The following is an 18453-nucleotide window of genomic DNA, read 5'->3' on the forward strand; positions in this document are numbered from 1 at the left end:
TTTGCCGGGCCATTGGCACGGGCCTCTATAGTCTCAACTATGGACCCATAATCATTTGCCCTTGTCCCTGTCCCTTGTCGAGAAGAAAAAAAGATCCCTGAGCAGCGTCAAAGTGTCATCCCTGGGCTGGGTAGGATGCTAGCGAAGTCCCGTTCCAGTAGGTACAGTCTTGCTGCCATTCAGCCACACTACTGCTACCACGTACGGTACCTAAACACCTTTCAACCAGGGCTAACAGTGGAACCCACATCGCGGGCGACGGAAGGCACTAACCGCATGTTCTCCAATTTCCCACTGGCGCAACCCTCTCCTATTTTTTGTCCCTCTTTTACTCTCTAGGTAGGTACTTCGTAGGAGTCTCCTTTGTGAATCATAACTGTGTAAGCCTGCCTGCTAACGAAGCCGTGCACACAAGAAGCAAAACAAAAAGAAAAAAAAACAAAAACTCCACAAAGAAACAAAAAACCAGCTTCAAAAAAATCTTCAATATCCCTACAACGGTCTTTTTTTCGGCGGCAACCGAGAATCCACCTACGTAACGGTTGCACACACACACACACACACACATACAATATTGTCAGTAAGAGAGTAGAACTTATCCCTGAAGAAACTGTCAACTGTCTTTGAAAGGGATGGGACCGGTGCGGTATTCGTATCTCCATGTCTCTCGCCATGGTCCCCCAGTTTTCCAACTCATTTCTCAGGCATCTTTGCTTGGTTGGTAGAGGTAGTCAAATTCGATCAGTCGGAAATTTGAAGACCATGTTGGCAGCTTTCTGGGATTGTGGGATGGGGGGGGGGGGGGGGGGGGGGGGGGGCGTGTATGGGTCCTCTCGGTCTCCATAGTTTGCACGCCACCCCAGGGAGGGTTTCTACGGGGGGGTGGGGGGTGGGACACCCGGAATGCAACGCGTAGGTAGGTACCCAGAGACGGACAGCACACAAGCTTGTGCCGCCGTCTCTTTTTCCCTCTTTAATTTATTCCCTAAAAGTCCCCGACTCCTTTCCCTATGCACTGCGCTGCATTTTTTGTTGTTGTTTTATTTTATTACCTGGATACTAAAGTTAGTCCGGTTCTCATTCATTGATTGATTACCATTTTATGCTACCTTACCTGTCCATGGTCGACCTGGATCTGAATCGTTCGCGCGCCCTACTCAAAAGTACCAACCAAATCAGCCCCAAGGGCACACACCTCTCAACCTCACTATCCGCCCTGGATTATATCTCTTACACAGCCTCCCGCCACCCTCTCCGCCAAACCTAGACCAGATTTCCTCTGGTTTGTTCGTCTGCTTTAAAGCGTTGTCGTTGCTTGGCTTTGTCGTCATTCCTTTTGGCCTACGGTATATACACGGCTCTGTCTGCCTCGACTCCGTCACCAAAAAACAAAACAAAAAAACCGCCCTTTAATATCATCGTCTTACAACAGCAAGTCGAACAACTTTGCTATATAAAAGCTCAACCAGTACAAAGCTTCTTTTTCGTTCATAATCAGCTTGCTTTCCCACTTTTTGGGTTCTCATTTTTAGGATTTTTTTTATCACTCCTTTGCGTGAGCTCTCCGCAACTCAAAAGTACTAGCCAACCAAACACACCATTCGCATTGTTCGTCCGATAAAATTACTTGGTGGAAACCTCGACGGCTTCCGTCTAACCCGGCACGCACGCTCATACCTGGCCATGGGTCCGCATGCAACATCTTGACAGTTTCGATATCAGTTGACCCGTCCCATCTCGAATCTGCCGAGCACCGAACCTCCAACTTTCGCGGCTTCGGTGACTTGGAGGGAAGCCTTGTTGACTTTGTCCCCGCCATCACCGAAACGCTATTCACGGAGGCCTTCAAATACCCATCCATCTACCTCACCACCCACCCTTTCATCAATCCGCTAATAGGCCGCAAAAATGGCTGGTTTAATTCCTCTTCGTCTTCCCACCGTTACGGGATCTCCTCCAGCAGCAGGCCACCGGGCCAGCATAGCCGAGTTGCCCACATACAGCATATCATCATCAGCTCGACCTGCGCGACACGCACGACACGCCAGCTTGGGATCTCTGGCGATTCCTGTAAGAGCTCCTAGAGCGATACAACGCGTATCGTCTCCCATGCTAGCTCTTCTCCCTAATCTGCCATACACGGCAGCTGAATGGAGGAGGACCATGGCCGAGATCAAGCGTCATCATGTGAGCAAAAGGTTTCGTGCCTGCTCAGCACGCTGCACCGAAATCTTGGACAACTTGAAAGAAACTGTAAGTAGAGCCACCCTCATTGTCAAAGGTAGCCTACCTACCTTGCCTCGTTGTTTTTTTTTTTTTTTTTTTTTTTTTCTCTCTCACCCGCTTACACCACTTTAGTCTTCTGTGGAACCGGCGCACTTGATATACTTGCACTTTTACGCCGCCAACTCGTTCGAGATGTGCGCGAGGCCGTATCCGGCTACCGCCCCTGCGAGAATTCAGCTTTTGACACAAGCTCGTACGCATTACGACGAAGCAGCAGCTCTTATCAAGGCCGCCGAGACCGCTGCGGTTTCTCTCTCGCGGAGCAGCTCACGGGCATCCGTTGCTTTCAGTGGGAGTGGGTTCCACTCACCCTCAGGGTCCATCAGCTCGGGGACCTGGTCCACGCCGTCCACGGCCTCGCCCACCAACTCTATTTGCTCTTATGAAGATCTGCTTTCAAGGTCTTCCGATTCGACTCCGGTCCAGCGCAAGGCCAAGAAGACTGTCTCCTTCCAGCTGCCAAAGGAGGAGAAGTTTACTTTCCCCACCGAGCCTATCATCCGTCCCGATTCACCCACATTGGGCTTTGAGGACGCCTACTTCGCCTCTCCCATACTCAGATCTCCTCTTCCCGAGCCGCCGAAGCGCCCAGCCAGCCCCGAGTCTGCATCCGCATCCAGTCCCGACCTTCACGCTCCCATGCCTCGGCGGTCGAGTATGCGCCACTCGCTCTCGAGTCAAAACGGCTTTGACCAGTTCGACGAAGATTCGCTTAGAGCATCACAGTCGGTCTACCGCTACTGTGACACGCTGATGTCACTCAAGTATCAGCTACAAGCCCACCGCTCTGACGTCGACACCCTTCTGGGAGAATCCACTGGACAGACGCGCAAGGAGGAATTTATTGCCGCCATTGTCTCCAACCCGAATGCATCAGTTGCCAGCGAGGAGCTCCGCATGTTGGACCGCCAGGCGCGCATCGAAAAACTTCGTCAGAACGGATGGCAACGCAAGAGGTTTGACGCTTCGCGCTACGAAAGGCTCTGTAACGATGTCTTGGCCGAGCTGTCATGAAAACCAACCATCCAAATAATCAACTAAATAACATTTCTTTTATATATACCCCCACATATCTCACACACACACATACCTCACATACCTCGAAATCCATACGGCAGCATCTTGCAATGACTTACTAGAGACGAACAAGGCTTGACGACCCTGTTCGATTTGGACGATTTGATACCATCATGTTTTCCTTTTTGAGTTTCTATCTCCTTTGTCGGCGTCTACCACGCACAGCACCCTATATTACACTGCACACACGTGCATTCTCTTTCATGTCTTATGTTTGGAACGTGTACAAACACCCTTGTTACAAAAAGTCCGGCGCATCGATTATGGTTGCACTCTGGTAGTCTTAGTATAAAAGTAACAGTAAATGTAATTGCTCTGAACAAACAAAATAAAACCACAAGTTCATATTACACTTTTGTGCAAAACCGCGTCACATGTGCAAATCCCTGCATGCTTCCCAACACTGGTTGGCATATTGAACAAGACTACTAGTAAGTCTACATGTGTACTTGCGTCCGCCAACATCAAAATGAAGGTCATCAAACATTTTCATGGCATCAATGTCGGTGCAGTCCAGACATGATGATGCCAAAAATAACTCGGACAATTTGCACCTTTCCGGGCATCCAGGCTCAACCCACCTATAACAACGCACAGTCGCGGACATATAGATCGTTCACGCTGCTGATCAAGATTATAGTGATGTGCCATTTTTCAACCGCATAAACTCTTAATTTCCAGAAAATCTTCGAACAAAAAAGAATAAAAACTTAAAAGAGCACAAGCCAGTTGTTCGGAACCCGCCCCCCTCATTTGTGAACTGTCAAATATCAAGGGAACCCCATGACGGTGGCTGTGTTCCAGGCGAGCCGACGAACCACCCCCTCCCGTTCCTTTTCGCCAATCTCGCCGTTACCGAGACAAATCGTGATGAAATGCGGGAAGAGGAACCAAGAACCAAAACAGAAAAGAAAAGAAAAGTCCGTTACTAAACCATTGGGCTTAATCCACTTGTTTTTTTTTTTTTTTTTTTGTTTTTTTTTCCTCTTCCTTGGTGTAATTAGTTTCTGTTTTACTCACCGGATTTCCATCTCTCCGTGAAATATTGCATCAAGATGAGCAATAACTCTTGTTTAGGCAGAAAGCAGGTTTTTCTAACGTCCCCTTCTCCCCACCTAATCACAAAGCACACACACCCCAAAGAGACAAACAAAAACAGCCGCCATGATCGACGACCGGGTACGGCAAACTTGCCTCTGTACACTTGGCCAAGTACGACGTCGTTGGATGGGGTGGTGGCTTTGTTCCCGCAAAGATCCCGGGGTTGTGGTTGGTTGCGGCGCGGGCTGTGTTGCCCTACCCGAATTACCAAGGACTCGGAATGGATGGGAAGGGGAAATGGGCTGTGCTTGTTTTGGCGCCGGGGTTTTTTCAGATTGGATGTTCATGCGAGCCTTGAATGTCACCTTTGTTTTTTTAACATTCAATAGCTGTTCGCACATTTTATGCGCAACTCATTGTTGGTAAAAAAAAAAAAAAAAAAAAAAAAAAGATAGAGAGAGAGAGAAATCAGACTTTTTCACAATTGTTTATTTAATCTGTTATGCTTCAATTTGCGGGTATGCGCAAACCGTCGCATTGACAAACTATCCAACATCAAGCATACACAACCCATTCATTCCCCGAGTGTTTCCCAAGCCGCAAAAACAGCAAATTAAGGAGAAGGAAAGAACCAATTCTGACCCCGGTAAGCTCACCATTTGCTGTGGCTAGTAAGTAAATTTTCTCCAGCTGAAGAGAGTCGGAAGATGGAAAACGAAATGGTAACTTTGAAATACTGAAATATCGCTAAAAAGATGGCGCAGGTATCCTATCACATATCCCCCCCCCCCCCCCCCCCCCCCCCCCCTGGTGACACGTCCGTCTGTATCTCTTTGCGAGGACGGATCTCGACTACCATGCTGCAAACTGTCATTCAATCCAGTGCCCACCCAGATAAGCAAACAACAGGCCCAAAAGAAGTAAGTAAAAACCGAGCCCACCGAAAACGGTAACCTAGTCAAGAAAGGTAAAAAGGCAAAGAAGGAAGGCCGCATTAGAGGAGACGCCGTTGGAGAGCAACCTAAGCGCTCCTCATTCATGAACCAGTGAAGCTCTTCCTGCGAGCCTCCTTCTCTACCTCCTCTGCTACCTTGAGCGTCTCCTCTTGCGTCTTCATTTCCCTGACTTTGGCCAGCACCACCTCGCGGAAGATTGCACCCTTGACCGCCTTTGACATGGTCTTCTTCTCCCCCGGCTTGAACAGTCCGCTGCCACCAGATGATCCTGCATGGCCCTGTGACACGTCTGCCGCCTCGACCGCATCGTCCGGCATGTCCGTGTTGTCGGGGTCTTCTTCTTGGAGCTTGAGCGTCTGGATGCGGTTCGCCAGCTTGACCATCTCGATGCCGCGTCGAAGTCGGGCCTTTGCCATGAAGGACTTGATTTCCGGCAGCAAGTTGTGGTCCGTTGCGTTCTCACCGCTGAGCCACGGGTGCCTGAGAGCTTGCTGTATAATAACGCCAAATTAGCTATCCGCGATCCTCCTGAAAAGCACACATCACAAAAAGGAAACTTACGCCACTGGTCGCGCGATCCTCTGGGTTGGCCTGAAGCAGGGACCTGATAAAGTTCTTTGCGTCCTCGCTCACATCTCGCCAATACCTGTCGTGGAATGTGACCTGGGCATTGGAGCATTCCTCGATAAGATCCTGAAGACCCTCGGATCGGAACGGAGAATAACCGCACAGCAGTGTGTATGTGATCACGCCCATGGACCACATGTCGACTGGCTTTCCGTGTCCCTTCTTCATCATGACCTCGGGAGCTGCATACCCAAAAGAGCCAGCCATGGTTGTCAGGACCTCGTCCCTGCTGTCTAGCATCTTGGCGATACCAAAGTCTGCCAGCACCAGATCCGAGTCGGGCGCTTTGCTAAGGTAAAGTAGGTTCTCGGGTTTGAGATCTAGATTCCAGAGCTCGCCATTAGCCTTTCGCGTAATTTACCAGCTAGAGGTTTCAACGCTCTTCACACTGATGCACGACGACTACCGCCGGGGGCCTTTCATATGCTTACCTCTATGGACAACGTTCTTGCTGTGTAGGTAGTCTACAGCACCAAGAACCTGTTTGATGGTTTGCGAGGCATCCTTCTCTGTGAACTTGCCCTGCTCGCAAATGCGGTCGAAGAGCTCGCCTCCAGTCGCCAGCTCCGTCACAATATAATACTTGTCCTATAGCAAACACGATGGTGCGTCGTCAGTCTACACGTCACTTTGTTTAGAGGTTTGCGGCAGCCTATAGAGTACTAACTCTTGACTCAAACCAGTCCACGAACCGAACGATGTGCGGATGCTGTAGTCGCTGGAGCATTTCAAGCTCATCGTACACCATACGTTCGTTGCCCTTGACATTCTTCTTCAGAATGATCTTGATGGCAACCTTGCCGGTCGGTCCCTCTGCTTCTCTGACGATGCCATATGTGCCAGCTCCGAGGGTCTTGCCGAATCGGTATTTTGATCTATGGAAGCGATAGGAGATGGTCGGTTAGAGCGCGCCGCACGTACGTTCAGCGGGAAATGGGTGTTGCTTACTTCTTGTCGTAGCTCTCTGGCTGGCCATGCAGGCGGTTGAGCATACCAGAGACTGGCAAAAATACACAACAATGGTCAGTGATTAAGCTTTCAAAGGAAAGCCGGGTCACAAGAGCAAGAGAGAGGAAATGTAAGATCTTGCGAGGTATACGCACAGCTCATCTTGAAGGCACCGTGTTGATCGTCGCCTGGTAGTGGTGCTGCAAATTTATCAACAACTACTGCGGAACCAACTTGGCCAGTCTGAAATTGGTCGGTGGATGCGACAGTGCAGCCTTTGATGCCAGGTCTGTCTTTTTAAACAATCCAAGCCAGAGGACCAGCGAGGAAAACGTCCAATTCTCGCCTTTCGCAAGAGGACCAATCGAAGCAGTGTTTCAGGCGCAGAACAAGTGCGGCGGGTAGTTGCTTACGGCGAGCCAGCAACTGTGGGATGAATGCGTCTGGTGGACTTATCTTCCAGGAAACGAGGTGAGGGGCGATATGGCAGCAGCTTGGCAACGTAGGTAGGTAGGTAGGTACCTTAGATACCCAAGGTGCCGCACCTCCCAGGTACGTTGGTAAAGTAATGCAAACAAGACGAGTAGGTAGTAAGGCAGGCAGATGAACTGGGCGCATTCGAGGATACAACTGATTCCTGGAGGAAGTGGAGGGGTGGTTCTGTTCTTGAACCAAGTCAGGGATTGGCGTAACGCCTGGTCTTTGCGTCTTGGACCGGGGGCGGTAGGGTGGGATGCGGCTGGGCAGCCACCTCTTTGTTAGGTACCTTAACTCTTTGTTGTAGGGTAAGGCAGTGGAGATAAGTTGAATGGTAAAAGTTTAGTTCTAGGGGAAGCACTAAGCGCGCGGCACGTGATTGATCATTCTACCAGCCTAGGCTACATCAGTTTCTAGGACCTATTATAGAAGTGAGACCCAAGGCTTTATTCCATGATTGCATTGCATAAAGAAGGGAGACGATTGGGTTGAATGTCTGATGTGATAAGTGCAGCCTGGCGCAGCCGAAAGCAAGGCAGCTGTCAAAAGGCCCAAGAGGCCCTCAATTGACCGTTGCCCAAAGTACCCCGCGCTAGAGTAGCTCAGCCCCTGCCCGCCAGGAACCGCGGCAGCTCCGCAGCGTAACAGCTTGAGAGTGGAGGGGTCAATCTCGCTCCACGCTATGGAAAACCAGGCAGGGTGCAAGGGCTCTTCAAGGGAGGAAAAGAAGGGGTTTGCCTCTGCGATATTGAGCTGGGTCCATCCATCTCACGACATACCTAGGTACCTACTGTACATACCTAAGGTAGGTATGCATTTACCTCATGTTGTACCTTCCATGTCAACCTGGACGGAGGCTGAAGTACCGTATCTACCAGCTTGCAACCCATGCGAGCCTACATCAATAGCACAGCCTCAGTGGCAGTGCCAGTTTCCCTCCACTCCCATTTATACCTACAATCTCACCCTTCTACCAGCTGAGTCAAATTATTTTAAAATTCAAAACCAACATTCACGGAGATGAGAAACAGTTTCAGCTCGCGCAGCAGCAACGAGTAGGTAAGCATAAGCCAGCGTATTTGCGACCAAAACGACCCTGACAACCAGAGACCCCACCGCGGGGCCATACGTGGATCGGGGTAAAGAGCTGGGAGACGTCATTTTGGATTGGCAGGTACCGTGTGGTTTGGCGAACAATTCTTCCCTTCCTGCACTGCAATACTGCCAACCAGACGCGGGGGACAAGGACGATCGCCGAGTTATCAATATCAAGCCTTATCAAATCTTTTTCTTTCTGCATCAATCTTGGATCATATCTAATTTGATTTGGGGTTTTTTTTTCTTTTTCCTTTTTGGAAGAGACGGGTCGTGTCTTTGGCGCCTTTGACGCCGTGCCGCGCGTTGCTCAGACCGACGTGCACTTGACAAGAAGCAACAAAAACCATTGCCAAGATATTAGCTCAGGCACTTGCCTTCTAGGATTGTTTGTTGGTGGCCTAATACCGCCATTCGCTGCTTGCAGTTAAACTGGTCTGTCTTGCTGGTTAGAGACTGCCCCGTCTTGCCTGTCAATAATATTTATTGGCGCTACGACTGAATGAAGTTGGGTTAGACGTTTCTTACTGCAACATACTCCCTCGCCCATTCAAAAAAAAAAAAAAAAAAAAAAAACGTCTGGAGCTAGTCATTTTGCCGGCTCGCACTGCCACGACATAATTGTCCGCTGTGTACGCGTGTCTCTCGGCTTGCCATTTCGAATCCCTCGCACCATCAAGCAAAAACGATTCGCCCGACAGGAAGCGCATCGTCTCCGACATTATAGATTGACCGCCCGACTCTGTATAACTGGCGGGTTTGCACAGACTTTTGCGTCGCTACTGCGACCTCCCGACCACCCGGGAGCAATGGCGGCCAGCTTTGCGAACAAGCGGTTGAGTAAAGAGTTGATCAAGGTTGGTTTCAGTTTTCGGGCTACGCATATTGAAACTCGCTGTGTCTACGTAACCTAATACAGAATTCCACGCCTTGCAGATCAAAGAAAGTTTACCTCCTGGTATTCTTCTCATCAGTGCCGACAATTTCGAGGAGTGGTTATTAGACATAAAAGTTCTGGACAATAACCCCCTTTATGCCAACGAAACGTACAGGCTGAAGTTCAGATTCAGCTCATCTTATCCGATAGGTTAGTTTCGGTCGCAACAATAAAAGATCACGGTCGTGTTGCGAATCCGCAAAAACCAAACATGGCCCTGCATTTACCGGTTTTGCTAATCTAATGACTTGGCATTACAGAGCCGCCCGAGGTCGTCTTTACTAAGTTACCAGATCGCCCGATACCCATGCACCCGCACATCTACTCCAACGGCATCATCTGTTTAGACCTTCTGGGGCAACAGGGATGGTCGCCAGTACAGAATGTCGAGAGTGTTTGCATGAGCCTACAGTCGATGCTCACGGGCAATACCAAAAACGAGCGACCGCCCGGGGATGAAGAGTTCGTGCGAAGCAACAGGGCGCGACCGAGAGATATCGATTTCTACTACCACGATAACACTGTCTAATTGGCAGCATCGTTGGCGTCAAGATGGCCCGAGGTCGGCAACCCTGGTATCACTAGTCGATGTTACCGACGACTGAATCGGTTGGAATGCCTGACCACTCTGCTTAAGGTTGATTTACTACATTGGGGAAAACTCATTGGACTAGCGTGCGTTTTAATAAGGTGCACAAGCGTTGTCGTTGTCTTCCAGCCGAGAATGATGATAACGACTATACGACGGGGGGCTTTTGAATGCATGGGGTTGGGTTTTACAATTATCTTGTATGGTTACGAAGGGGTTACTTCGCCTTTGATCAAGAAATGAGAGCAAGCATACATGGCACAAAGCGTTATTTAGCCAAACCAGGCTTCTTGACATTGCGAATGCTCAGTGACGAGCTAAATGAGGGAGGGTTATTTCATGAAAATGATTCAATGAAAGCCTGGGAGAACACCTTTATAGTCATTCACAACACATCAAAGTTTAAATAACAAACAGTGCCGAATGTTATGTTAGGGAGGTTGTGCTATGGGCCTGAGGCATTTAGGTGATGGCCCGATAGTCTTTTACACTGTGGTACTAGACTAGCAGTCCGTGGACTAAGTCCCCGCTCAGGCCTTGGCGGCAAACCGTACCACGTGCAGTGATGTCAACCCCCCAGACGGAGGCTTCCGAATTCCCTCCCAATCCAAACAAACGTACGCCAGCGATTAAGTTGTCGGTAGGAATCGCCTGCCGCCCTCCGCTCCGTACCGCATGGAGGGCTCGTCATGGCTCTTCATGTGGCATTTGACACCGATCAGGTCAGAGACAAGGCTCGTAAAGACCTGCTCTACCTGCTGGAAGGAGTGAGTTCACATCCGCGCTTGACCAATATCCGCAAATTCAAACACTCTTCACAGCTGGCGAACCCGATCGACTGCTGACTCGGAGCTCCTAGGTCCGCGGCAAGAAAAACCTCGTGATTGAAAAGAGCCTAGCCGGCCCTATTGGCCTCATCGTCAAGGTCTCTACCTTGCAAGACTACGGTGTCGACAAGTTCTTCTTTTTGGAAAGTAAAAACGCCAGTACCAGCCAGCGAAATGTCGTTTTCATTGCGAGGGGCGAATGCGCCCGTAATGCGCAGGAAATTGCAGGTAAGTTTCTTAGGGATTTACTGGTTTTTGCCTTTGCTCGAAAGGCTTATTCCCCAGTGTCTTCGCAAACCTCAAATTCTTATGGTATCGTCATAGCTTGTATGGTTATACTGGCTTCACATCGTGGAGGGCACACACTGAGCACGTAGGCATCTGCAACCTCCGGGTATATCATACTGACGCCAAAATTGCAACAGATGAGATCCGACGACTGCACCGCGAAAGCCAGACTGGGCATGAATTCCACGTCTTCTGGGTCCCCCGGCGGACCACCATGTCTGATAAGTTACTGGAAGAGGCCGGGGTGCTCGGCGATGTGAACGTTTCGGAGCTTCCGTTGTACTTCTTCCCGCTCGAACGGGATGTGCTATCACTAGAGCTCGAAGACTCATTCAGGGACCTTTTCCTAGCCAACGATCCTACGCCGAACTACTTACTCGCACGTGCTCTGATGGGCGTTCAACAACAACATGGCCTGTTCCCACGCATAATTGGGAAGGGTGACAACGCCAGACGCGTAGCTGAGATGCTATCGCGGATGCGCCAGGAACTCCTGGCGGGCGAGGATGCGAGCGACAAGATCGGGCTCAATCCTAGCACGACAATGGAAAGCGTCATTATAATCGACCGAGAAGTCGACCCCGTGACTCCTCTACTTACCCAATTGACCTATGAGGGGTTGATTGACGAGGTCTTTGAGATCCAGCACAATCAGACGGAAGTGGACTCGACTGTCGTTGGTGTGCCACCACAGTCAGCGGCACAAACCAATTCGACTACCCCAACTGCCAACTCAACGGGGAGGAAACGAAAGATCCAGCTTGACTCGTCAGATAAGCTCTTTGACCAGTTGAGGAACGCCAATTTTGCCACAGTTGGACCTCTCCTCAACAAAATTGCCCGTCGCCTGCAGAGCGATTACGACAGTAGACACGCGACAAAAACCACCGCTGAACTCAAGTCATTTGTCCAGAAGCTGCCTGGTTACCAAGCGGAACAGGCGAGCTTGAAGGTACACACAGGCCTCGCAGAGGAAATAATCAGCCATGCGCGCACCGACTTGTTTCGAAAGCTCCTTGAGGTCGAGCAGAATCTCGCTTATGGATTTGAACCATCGCTCGAAGCAATCGAAGAACTCATTGCATGCGACACCCCGCTCCCCAAAGTCCTCAGGTTGCTCTGCATACATTCGTGTCTGTCGGGAGGGATACTAGTTAAGGACTTTGAGTTCCTCAAGAGACTGGTGCTAGAAGGTTATGGCTACCAGCATTTGCTCACCTTACACAATCTCGAGAAATTACAGCTTTTCCTTTCCCGGACATCGCCTCTGGCGCAAATGATTCCCATGACAGGAGCAAGTCACGGGGCGACGGGCACCAAGACGAACTACACCTACCTTCGGAAGCAGCTCCGCCTCAATGTCGAGGAAGTGAACGATAACGATCCGACTGATATAGCGTACACCTATTGTGGATATGCTCCGCTTTCGATTCGACTAGTGCAGTGCATACTACAGAAGCAATACCTTCTTTCCCTTACAAAGGGCGGCAGTGGTGTGGTGACAGGCGCCGCGGGTGTCGTCGGCGGGGCTCAAGGGTGGAAGGGCTTCGACGATGCTGTGAAGCACGCCAGAGGGCCAACTTTTGACGAGGTGCAAAAGGGTGAGGATAAAGCAGTCAAGGCGCGAGCGCTGCTGTCGGGGAGCGTGGAGAAGAGGACCGTATTTGTGGTTCTCGTAGGTGGTATAACTTTTACGGAAATTGCAGCCTTGCGATTTATTGCAAAGAAGGAAGAAGGTATGAAGGCCGACCGCCCCAATTCTTAACTGTACCCGTCTTTTTGATCCTTGGCTAACCTGTCACCGTATCCGATTGCAGCTCGGTTGAACATTGTTATCTGCACGACGTCGATAATAAGCGGAAACAAGATTATGGCGGCGGCCATAGAGAAAGAAAGTTTTGGCAAAAGAGCGGATTCAATACAAAGTACTGTGGAACAACAGGCATGATGAATGATAAACAACCTAGATTGGAGTTGAGGGGACCGACCAATCATAGGTACATACGTACATACATACATATTGAGACAGGCACCTTGCTCGCAGAAAAGAATTATACTTTGTGCCAGGCGTCAATAATGAAAACACCGGATAATATAATCTTTGAGATGTGATTGTTTTGAATTTGCCGATTTGTCAAGTCTGCAACTGACACAATGTGTATCAAACTAGTGTCTATCTGGACCATCTGGAATAGTTGTGTCCCTGGGTCTCACGTGATGTTGATGGCAAATTTGCGAGTCGATTGCCCGGTAGCCTTTTGAAGGCTAATGGCCTGACCTAGAGCACAGTCCTGTCCTGTTGCACCGGGGCCTTTATAGCGAATTAATCATTCAACTGCCAATTCTCTTACCTATTTTACAATATCAGGTAATTGAGACGATAGGTGTATCAACAACTCGACTTCTCCCGCTGCTCTGAGCAGCACCCCTAACCTCTGCAGACTAGCGGTTGAAAAGCGAGGTTGCCTGTCCCGATCTCAGTCAGTCAGTCCCCCCCGCCCAGGCCAACGCAGCCAAGTCAGTGCCTTTTCTTGCTCCAAGCCCAAAACCCATTGTACGACAGGGCCTTTATTTTCCGCGATCACATATGTTGGGTTTGAGGAGGTATATGTCATTTTAAACACTCAATTATATACTGACGCATGCTCCACGCAGCCCTATTTAATACTGCTGTATTACAATTCAGCAGCAGACCGATGGTCGTCGAGATTTTCTTGGTATCGCGGAGGATTCAAGGCGGAATTGGTGCGAGGGTAGCAGTTGCAGAACCGCTCCAAGTTGATACAAAAAAAAAAAAAAGAAGTCCAACGCTTTGACATCCTGATATATAAAAATCCATCCATCTAGCCATCCAAAAAGGCCGCCACCCCTCTAGACCAACTCGATCGGGACAGCAGCCGAGTGTATACAATGGACGGAGGGGTCAAGAGGCGATTGAGGAATTCCACCGGGTCGGGGAGGGATATCCCGTCTAAAGGGGCCAAGGACTCGATCCAGTTCGGTGACCCCTTGTCGGCGTCAACTCCACCTCGACCATCACGAGGAGTATCCAACAAATCATTCAACCCATCGCCATCCACTCGATCTCGGTGGCAGGCTGTTAGGTCGTCACCCAGTGCACAGTCGGAACCGGCCCAACCACCGCCGACGTCGACTTCTGTACCCTTGGGCCTGATCAGCGTGAGAAGCATATCGGTTGCTAGCACTGAGGATGCATCCGAGATCATCGTCAAGACGGGTGCTGCTGAGACGACAAGTTCTGAAGAGTCTATGGTGTCTACGCCGCTGGGGACTGACAGGTATGTTTATTTATACTATTTTTTTCTTCTTTTTTTTCCCGGGAAACAACCAAGCGATAACGTGTTTTCCCTCCCCGGCTGTTGTTGAACTGTGCCTCGTTTATTCCATGTCATATTGTCCCCTTCAAGCCTTACGGTCGACCCATCAAGTAACCCGAATTTTGCTGCAAAATCAAATGCAACAACTGCATGTATGATTAGCTGCGTCCGTTGCCCCCTGTTTTATTTATTTATTTATTTCCTTGCTTGGTCCCTTTTTCCCTTTTATATCCCACTTATATTACTCGGTCACATTTTGACGTGTATGGACTAACCCCATGCAGTCCCCCATTGATGGAAGACCCTCTTCCCACGCTCAAGCCATCCATGTCAGCAATGGTGGAAGAAGATGCCGGCCCCTCATGTTCAAGATGCATGTCAGAACTGAGCGATCAGTCGGAATTATCTTCCGTTCCTTCTTCTCTATCTAGTAAAGCCACCACACCCATTGACCTCGATCGTCCCGAGCCGCCGGTCCCGCCGGTACCGCCGGCGCCTGAGGCCTCTGAGGCCTCCGAGACATCGAAGCCATCAGCACCTTCCCCCGAGCCTGTCTGGGAGGAGCCGCAACCTTCCCCCGAGACTGTTCGTCCCCTTGAGTCTGTTCAGCCGCCACCACCACAACCTGCCCCACGGCCAGCCAAGTTCAGGATAAAATATGGGCAGAACAAGAAATATGATCTCAGACCGAGGACTTCGATCCCGACCGACGTTTCCACTCAGGAGTATGCCATACAGTGCATTGCGGCCGCTGAATCCTCGAGACTAAACCCGTATGCGCTTCACCCGGACGAGTATTTGATGCTCAGGGACCACATCAGTCAAGCACAGATAACCACGTACTTGAACCTCAGGAATGGAATATTAAGGCTATGGGTGCGAAACCCCACATTCGTCCTGACGCGGGAGGAGGCTATCGGTTGCGCTAAGGATAGCCGCTGGTTTGACGTTGCAAGTGTCTGTTTTGACTGGCTTGTACGTGAAGGATACATAAACTTTGGCTGCTGTGAGGTTCGTCCGCTCCGGTCTAGACCAGGAGCTGCCGGCGCTCCAAGCAAACAAAAGACTATTTTGGTGATTGGGGCGGGTCTTTCGGGTCTAGGTTGTGCTAGACAATTACAAGGCCTGTTTGCACAATATGCCAGGCGATTTCGAGAGCGAGGTGAGCTGTTACCAAAGGTGGTGGTCCTAGAGGGCAGGTCCAGAATTGGTGGAAGGGTCTACTCGCGACCTTTTAGGACGGCACCGCCCGTTCAAGGGGATGGCCCCCGGAGGAGATACACTGCCGAGATGGGAGGCATGATCATCACAGGGTTCGACAGGGGAAACCCGATAAACATTCTTATTCGCGGTCAGCTGGGTCTCGGCTGTCACGCGCTTCGGTCGGATCTCAACCTGGTCAACATTTACGATACCAATGGCAAGCCTTTCGACTCAGATCGAGACATGCTGATCGACAAGCTCTACAATCACTGCATCGAAAGAGTTGCAGAGTACAAATGGAAGCTGCCACTGCCTAAGCTGCTGGAAGGCAAGCGAGACTTGATCGACGAGGGCAAAGACAGCTGGGCAGAAGTCCACAAGACTATTAGCTACGTGGAAGAGACGGCAGCAGCACAGCCGCAAGCTCCATCTGTGGCCGAACAGAATATTGCACCCCGAGTCGATCTAGTTCCAGTCTCGTCAGACCGAGCTACGGGTCGGGTTCATCTCGAGCCTGGAACACCCGCGGCACACAAGGCAGCACACACTGTAAAGCTGCTGGGCTGGAATCTGAAGCAAGGTGTTGATGATGACGCCGACATTGACATTGGGCCGGCCGTCAATGCCCCGGACGCTACGTTCGGGTCAGTTCTAGATGAGACAATTATGCAGTTCAAGGACATCGTGGACCTCAACTCCCAGGACATGAGGATGTTCAACTGGCATGTTGCCAATCTTGAATACAGCAATGCTACCAACGTTCACCAACTGAGCCTCAGGGGCTGGGATATTGACATGGGCAACGAGTGGGAAGGCAAGCATACCATGGTGGTTGGAGGCTATCAAAGCTTGGCACTTGGCCTTGCAGAGATCCCCTCACCTTTGGACATACAGTACAAAAAAGTGGTCAAGACCATCAGGAAGACATCATCTGATGAAGGTTCTATACCTGCAGAGGAACAACACGGATATAAGATTGAGCTAGAGGATGGCACCAACATAGATGCCGACTACGTTGTCAACACAATCCCGCTCGGCGTGCTAAAGCATGGCGACATAACGTTCGACCCGCCACTGCCATCCTGGAAGTCAGACGCCATTGATCGTCTCGGCTTTGGAGTGCTGAACAAGGTCGTGCTCGTGTACGACCAACCCTTCTGGGAAGAGGACAAGGACATATTTGGCGTGCTGCGCGCACCTCAAAGTCGATCAAGTCTGCATCCGAAGGACTATTCTTCAGGCAGAGGTCGGTTCTTCCAGTGGTTCAACGTGACCAACACCAGTGGCATGCCTACGTTACTTGCATTGATGGCTGGCGATGCCGCCTTTGACACGGAAAAGACACCAAACGATGATCTGGTTGCGGAGGCCACTGAGGTACTGCGATCCATCTTTGGTCAATCTGTGCCTCAACCAAGGGAGTCAATCATCACCCGCTGGGCCTCAGACAGGTTTGCCCGCGGAAGCTACTCGTCTGCAGGCCCGGGCATGCAGCTGGAAGATTACGACCTGATGTCGCGTCCCATCGACAGGCTGTATTTTGCAGGAGAACATACTAGCGCGACACACCCCGCCACTGTTCACGGAGCTTACATGTCCGGATTGAGGGCTGCGGCCGAGGTGCTCAATGACATGCTCGGACCCATAGAGGTGCAGACGCCCCTGATTGTTCCCAAGGAGACCGGTACGACGTCTTCGCTGCTAAAGCGCAAGTCGACGGCTGATCAGGTCCGGGATCCGCAGAAGGAGGCCGAGGATGCATGGCAGCTTCAACTTTGGGAGCATCAATGGTCCGTTCTGGGCGACCACCCGTTGGAGCCTGCCAAAGTCGCAACGAAGGCTCACTTGCTCTTCTCCAAGGCGAACATAGAGGCGGCGAGACAGAGATGCCTCGAGGGGCGTCGTCCCGGCAAGGGCCCTCCCACTGCCCATGAGGTCCGCGCCATGGCGGGTAAGATGTGGAATGCAGCCTCTGAGGAGGAGAGGCGGCCGTTCATTGACCAAGTTGCGACGCTCAAGGAAGCGTACGTCAAGGCAATGGCGGAATACTCGGAAAAGTCGGCTGAATGGAACAAGCGGGCGCTTGAGATTGCAGTCGAATTTGAGAAGAAGAATCCAAAACCTACAGCCGACGCCAACGCCATCGTCGGCCCCAGCAGTCTTGAGGAGGATGTCAAGGCATCCATACCCGCTGCCGCCCCGCCAGCTGTGGAGGAGGCTGGCCATCAAGCCAAGAAGCCCGCTGTCGAGAAGGTCAACATGAAAGAGGATGGAGACGTCGATATGACGGGTTGAAATCCGAGCTTTCCAAAGCTTCACCGATTTGTTCAAGTTATTCTTGGTAGCCCTCGTTTCTGTTTCCCCTACTCCATGTTGTTTTATTTTACGACTGGATTGTTTGCAGATAACAGTTGTTTTTGTGACGGTCTAAAGGGTTGTCTTGCATGCACATATATATCACGTTTTCGCACCCCTCTACTCGGTTTGCGGGAGGTGGAATTCTTCTTTCATTCTGTAATCAGTTGCTTCTAGCGAGGTATTCGCGTGGACCAACGTAGGGTTCTAGCTTTATTCGACCTTGCTACATTCCATCGCTTCTTTTTGTTTTTGTAATTAGGGTTGATTGTATATGCTTTGAGCGAGGAGGAGCAAACATGGACGGGGAAAAGAGCGAATTAACGAAACGAAACCTAATAAGGCATCGATGCCCCAGTGCGTCTTTGGTGTAATATACTTTGTTCCGAGTGCAGTCCTCGAGTACAAT

At 50.5% G+C, this 18453-nt stretch overlaps 6 protein-coding genes across 6 annotated transcripts; 5 read left to right on the forward strand and 1 right to left on the reverse strand.

Moving 5' to 3' along the window:
• The first annotated feature begins 1215 nt into the window (after nucleotides 1-1215).
• PgNI_06319 (uncharacterized protein) lies at nucleotides 1216-3679 on the forward strand. Its single transcript, XM_031126343.1, has 2 exons — nucleotides 1216-2253; nucleotides 2359-3679. Exons 1-2 carry the CDS (start codon nucleotides 1909-1911, stop codon nucleotides 3298-3300), a joined length of 1287 nt encoding a protein of 428 aa, XP_030982645.1. The 5' UTR covers nucleotides 1216-1908; the 3' UTR covers nucleotides 3301-3679.
• Nucleotides 3680-3885: 206 nt separating this feature from the next.
• On the forward strand, nucleotides 3886-4295 carry PgNI_06320 (uncharacterized protein; the record flags this gene model as incomplete). The annotated part of the gene is made up of 2 exons (XM_031126344.1): nucleotides 3886-4002; nucleotides 4065-4295. 2 exons carry the CDS (start codon nucleotides 3886-3888, stop codon nucleotides 4293-4295), a joined length of 348 nt encoding a protein of 115 aa, XP_030981871.1.
• A 606-nt stretch (nucleotides 4296-4901) lies between these two features.
• On the reverse strand, nucleotides 4902-7860 carry PgNI_06321 (uncharacterized protein). Its single transcript, XM_031126345.1, has 6 exons — nucleotides 7091-7860; nucleotides 6936-6987; nucleotides 6655-6862; nucleotides 6419-6575; nucleotides 5922-6307; nucleotides 4902-5851 (listed from the first exon to the last, which is right to left on the reverse strand). The coding sequence occupies exons 1-6, from the start codon at nucleotides 7095-7097 to the stop codon at nucleotides 5441-5443; spliced, it is 1221 nt and encodes a 406-aa protein (XP_030981872.1). The 5' UTR covers nucleotides 7098-7860; the 3' UTR covers nucleotides 4902-5440.
• Nucleotides 7861-9059: 1199 nt separating this feature from the next.
• Nucleotides 9060-10452, forward strand: PgNI_06322 (uncharacterized protein). Its single transcript, XM_031126346.1, has 3 exons — nucleotides 9060-9364; nucleotides 9444-9594; nucleotides 9705-10452. Exons 1-3 carry the CDS (start codon nucleotides 9317-9319, stop codon nucleotides 9971-9973), a joined length of 468 nt encoding a protein of 155 aa, XP_030982912.1. The 5' UTR covers nucleotides 9060-9316; the 3' UTR covers nucleotides 9974-10452.
• A 181-nt stretch (nucleotides 10453-10633) lies between these two features.
• On the forward strand, nucleotides 10634-13252 carry PgNI_06323 (uncharacterized protein). The gene is made up of 4 exons (XM_031126347.1): nucleotides 10634-10800; nucleotides 10893-11088; nucleotides 11286-12884; nucleotides 12966-13252. The coding sequence occupies exons 1-4, from the start codon at nucleotides 10723-10725 to the stop codon at nucleotides 13094-13096; spliced, it is 2004 nt and encodes a 667-aa protein (XP_030982914.1). The 5' UTR covers nucleotides 10634-10722; the 3' UTR covers nucleotides 13097-13252.
• Nucleotides 13253-13484: 232 nt separating this feature from the next.
• PgNI_06324 (uncharacterized protein) lies at nucleotides 13485-18436 on the forward strand. Its single transcript, XM_031126348.1, has 3 exons — nucleotides 13485-13632; nucleotides 13804-14447; nucleotides 14771-18436. Exons 2-3 carry the CDS (start codon nucleotides 14059-14061, stop codon nucleotides 17982-17984), a joined length of 3603 nt encoding a protein of 1200 aa, XP_030981867.1. The 5' UTR covers nucleotides 13485-13632; nucleotides 13804-14058; the 3' UTR covers nucleotides 17985-18436.
• The last annotated feature ends 17 nt before the right edge of the window (nucleotides 18437-18453 follow it).

This window comes from Pyricularia grisea, chromosome I (assembly GCF_004355905.1).
Source record: "Pyricularia grisea strain NI907 chromosome I, whole genome shotgun sequence".
Taxonomy (NCBI): domain Eukaryota; kingdom Fungi; phylum Ascomycota; class Sordariomycetes; order Magnaporthales; family Pyriculariaceae; genus Pyricularia; species Pyricularia grisea.

What these genes read in the sequence shown, in the direction of transcription:
- PgNI_06319 (XM_031126343.1), top strand. Translation starts at nt 1,909, where the DNA reads ATGGCTGGTTTAATTCCTCTTCGTCTTCCCACCGTTACGGGATCTCCT. An exon ending in TGGACAACTTGAAAGAAACT is followed by an intron (nt 2,254 to 2,358) that starts GTAAGTAGAGCC and finishes ACACCACTTTAG; the next exon opens with TCTTCTGTGGAACCGGCGCA.
- PgNI_06321 (XM_031126345.1), bottom strand. An exon ending in CCAGAGAGCTACGACAAGAA is followed by an intron (nt 6,863 to 6,935) that starts GTAAGCAACACC and finishes TCGCTTCCATAG; the next exon opens with ATCAAAATACCGATTCGGCA. An exon ending in CAAGAACGTTGTCCATAGAG is followed by an intron (nt 6,308 to 6,418) that starts GTAAGCATATGA and finishes TCTGGAATCTAG; the next exon opens with ATCTCAAACCCGAGAACCTA.
- PgNI_06322 (XM_031126346.1), top strand. Translation starts at nt 9,317, where the DNA reads ATGGCGGCCAGCTTTGCGAACAAGCGGTTGAGTAAAGAGTTGATCAAG. An exon ending in TGAGTAAAGAGTTGATCAAG is followed by an intron (nt 9,365 to 9,443) that starts GTTGGTTTCAGT and finishes CACGCCTTGCAG; the next exon opens with ATCAAAGAAAGTTTACCTCC. An exon ending in CAGCTCATCTTATCCGATAG is followed by an intron (nt 9,595 to 9,704) that starts GTTAGTTTCGGT and finishes TTGGCATTACAG; the next exon opens with AGCCGCCCGAGGTCGTCTTT.
- PgNI_06323 (XM_031126347.1), top strand. Translation starts at nt 10,723, where the DNA reads ATGGCTCTTCATGTGGCATTTGACACCGATCAGGTCAGAGACAAGGCT. An exon ending in TGCTCTACCTGCTGGAAGGA is followed by an intron (nt 10,801 to 10,892) that starts GTGAGTTCACAT and finishes CGGAGCTCCTAG; the next exon opens with GTCCGCGGCAAGAAAAACCT. An exon ending in TAATGCGCAGGAAATTGCAG is followed by an intron (nt 11,089 to 11,285) that starts GTAAGTTTCTTA and finishes AAATTGCAACAG; the next exon opens with ATGAGATCCGACGACTGCAC.
- PgNI_06324 (XM_031126348.1), top strand. Translation starts at nt 14,059, where the DNA reads ATGGACGGAGGGGTCAAGAGGCGATTGAGGAATTCCACCGGGTCGGGG. An exon ending in ACGCCGCTGGGGACTGACAG is followed by an intron (nt 14,448 to 14,770) that starts GTATGTTTATTT and finishes AACCCCATGCAG; the next exon opens with TCCCCCATTGATGGAAGACC.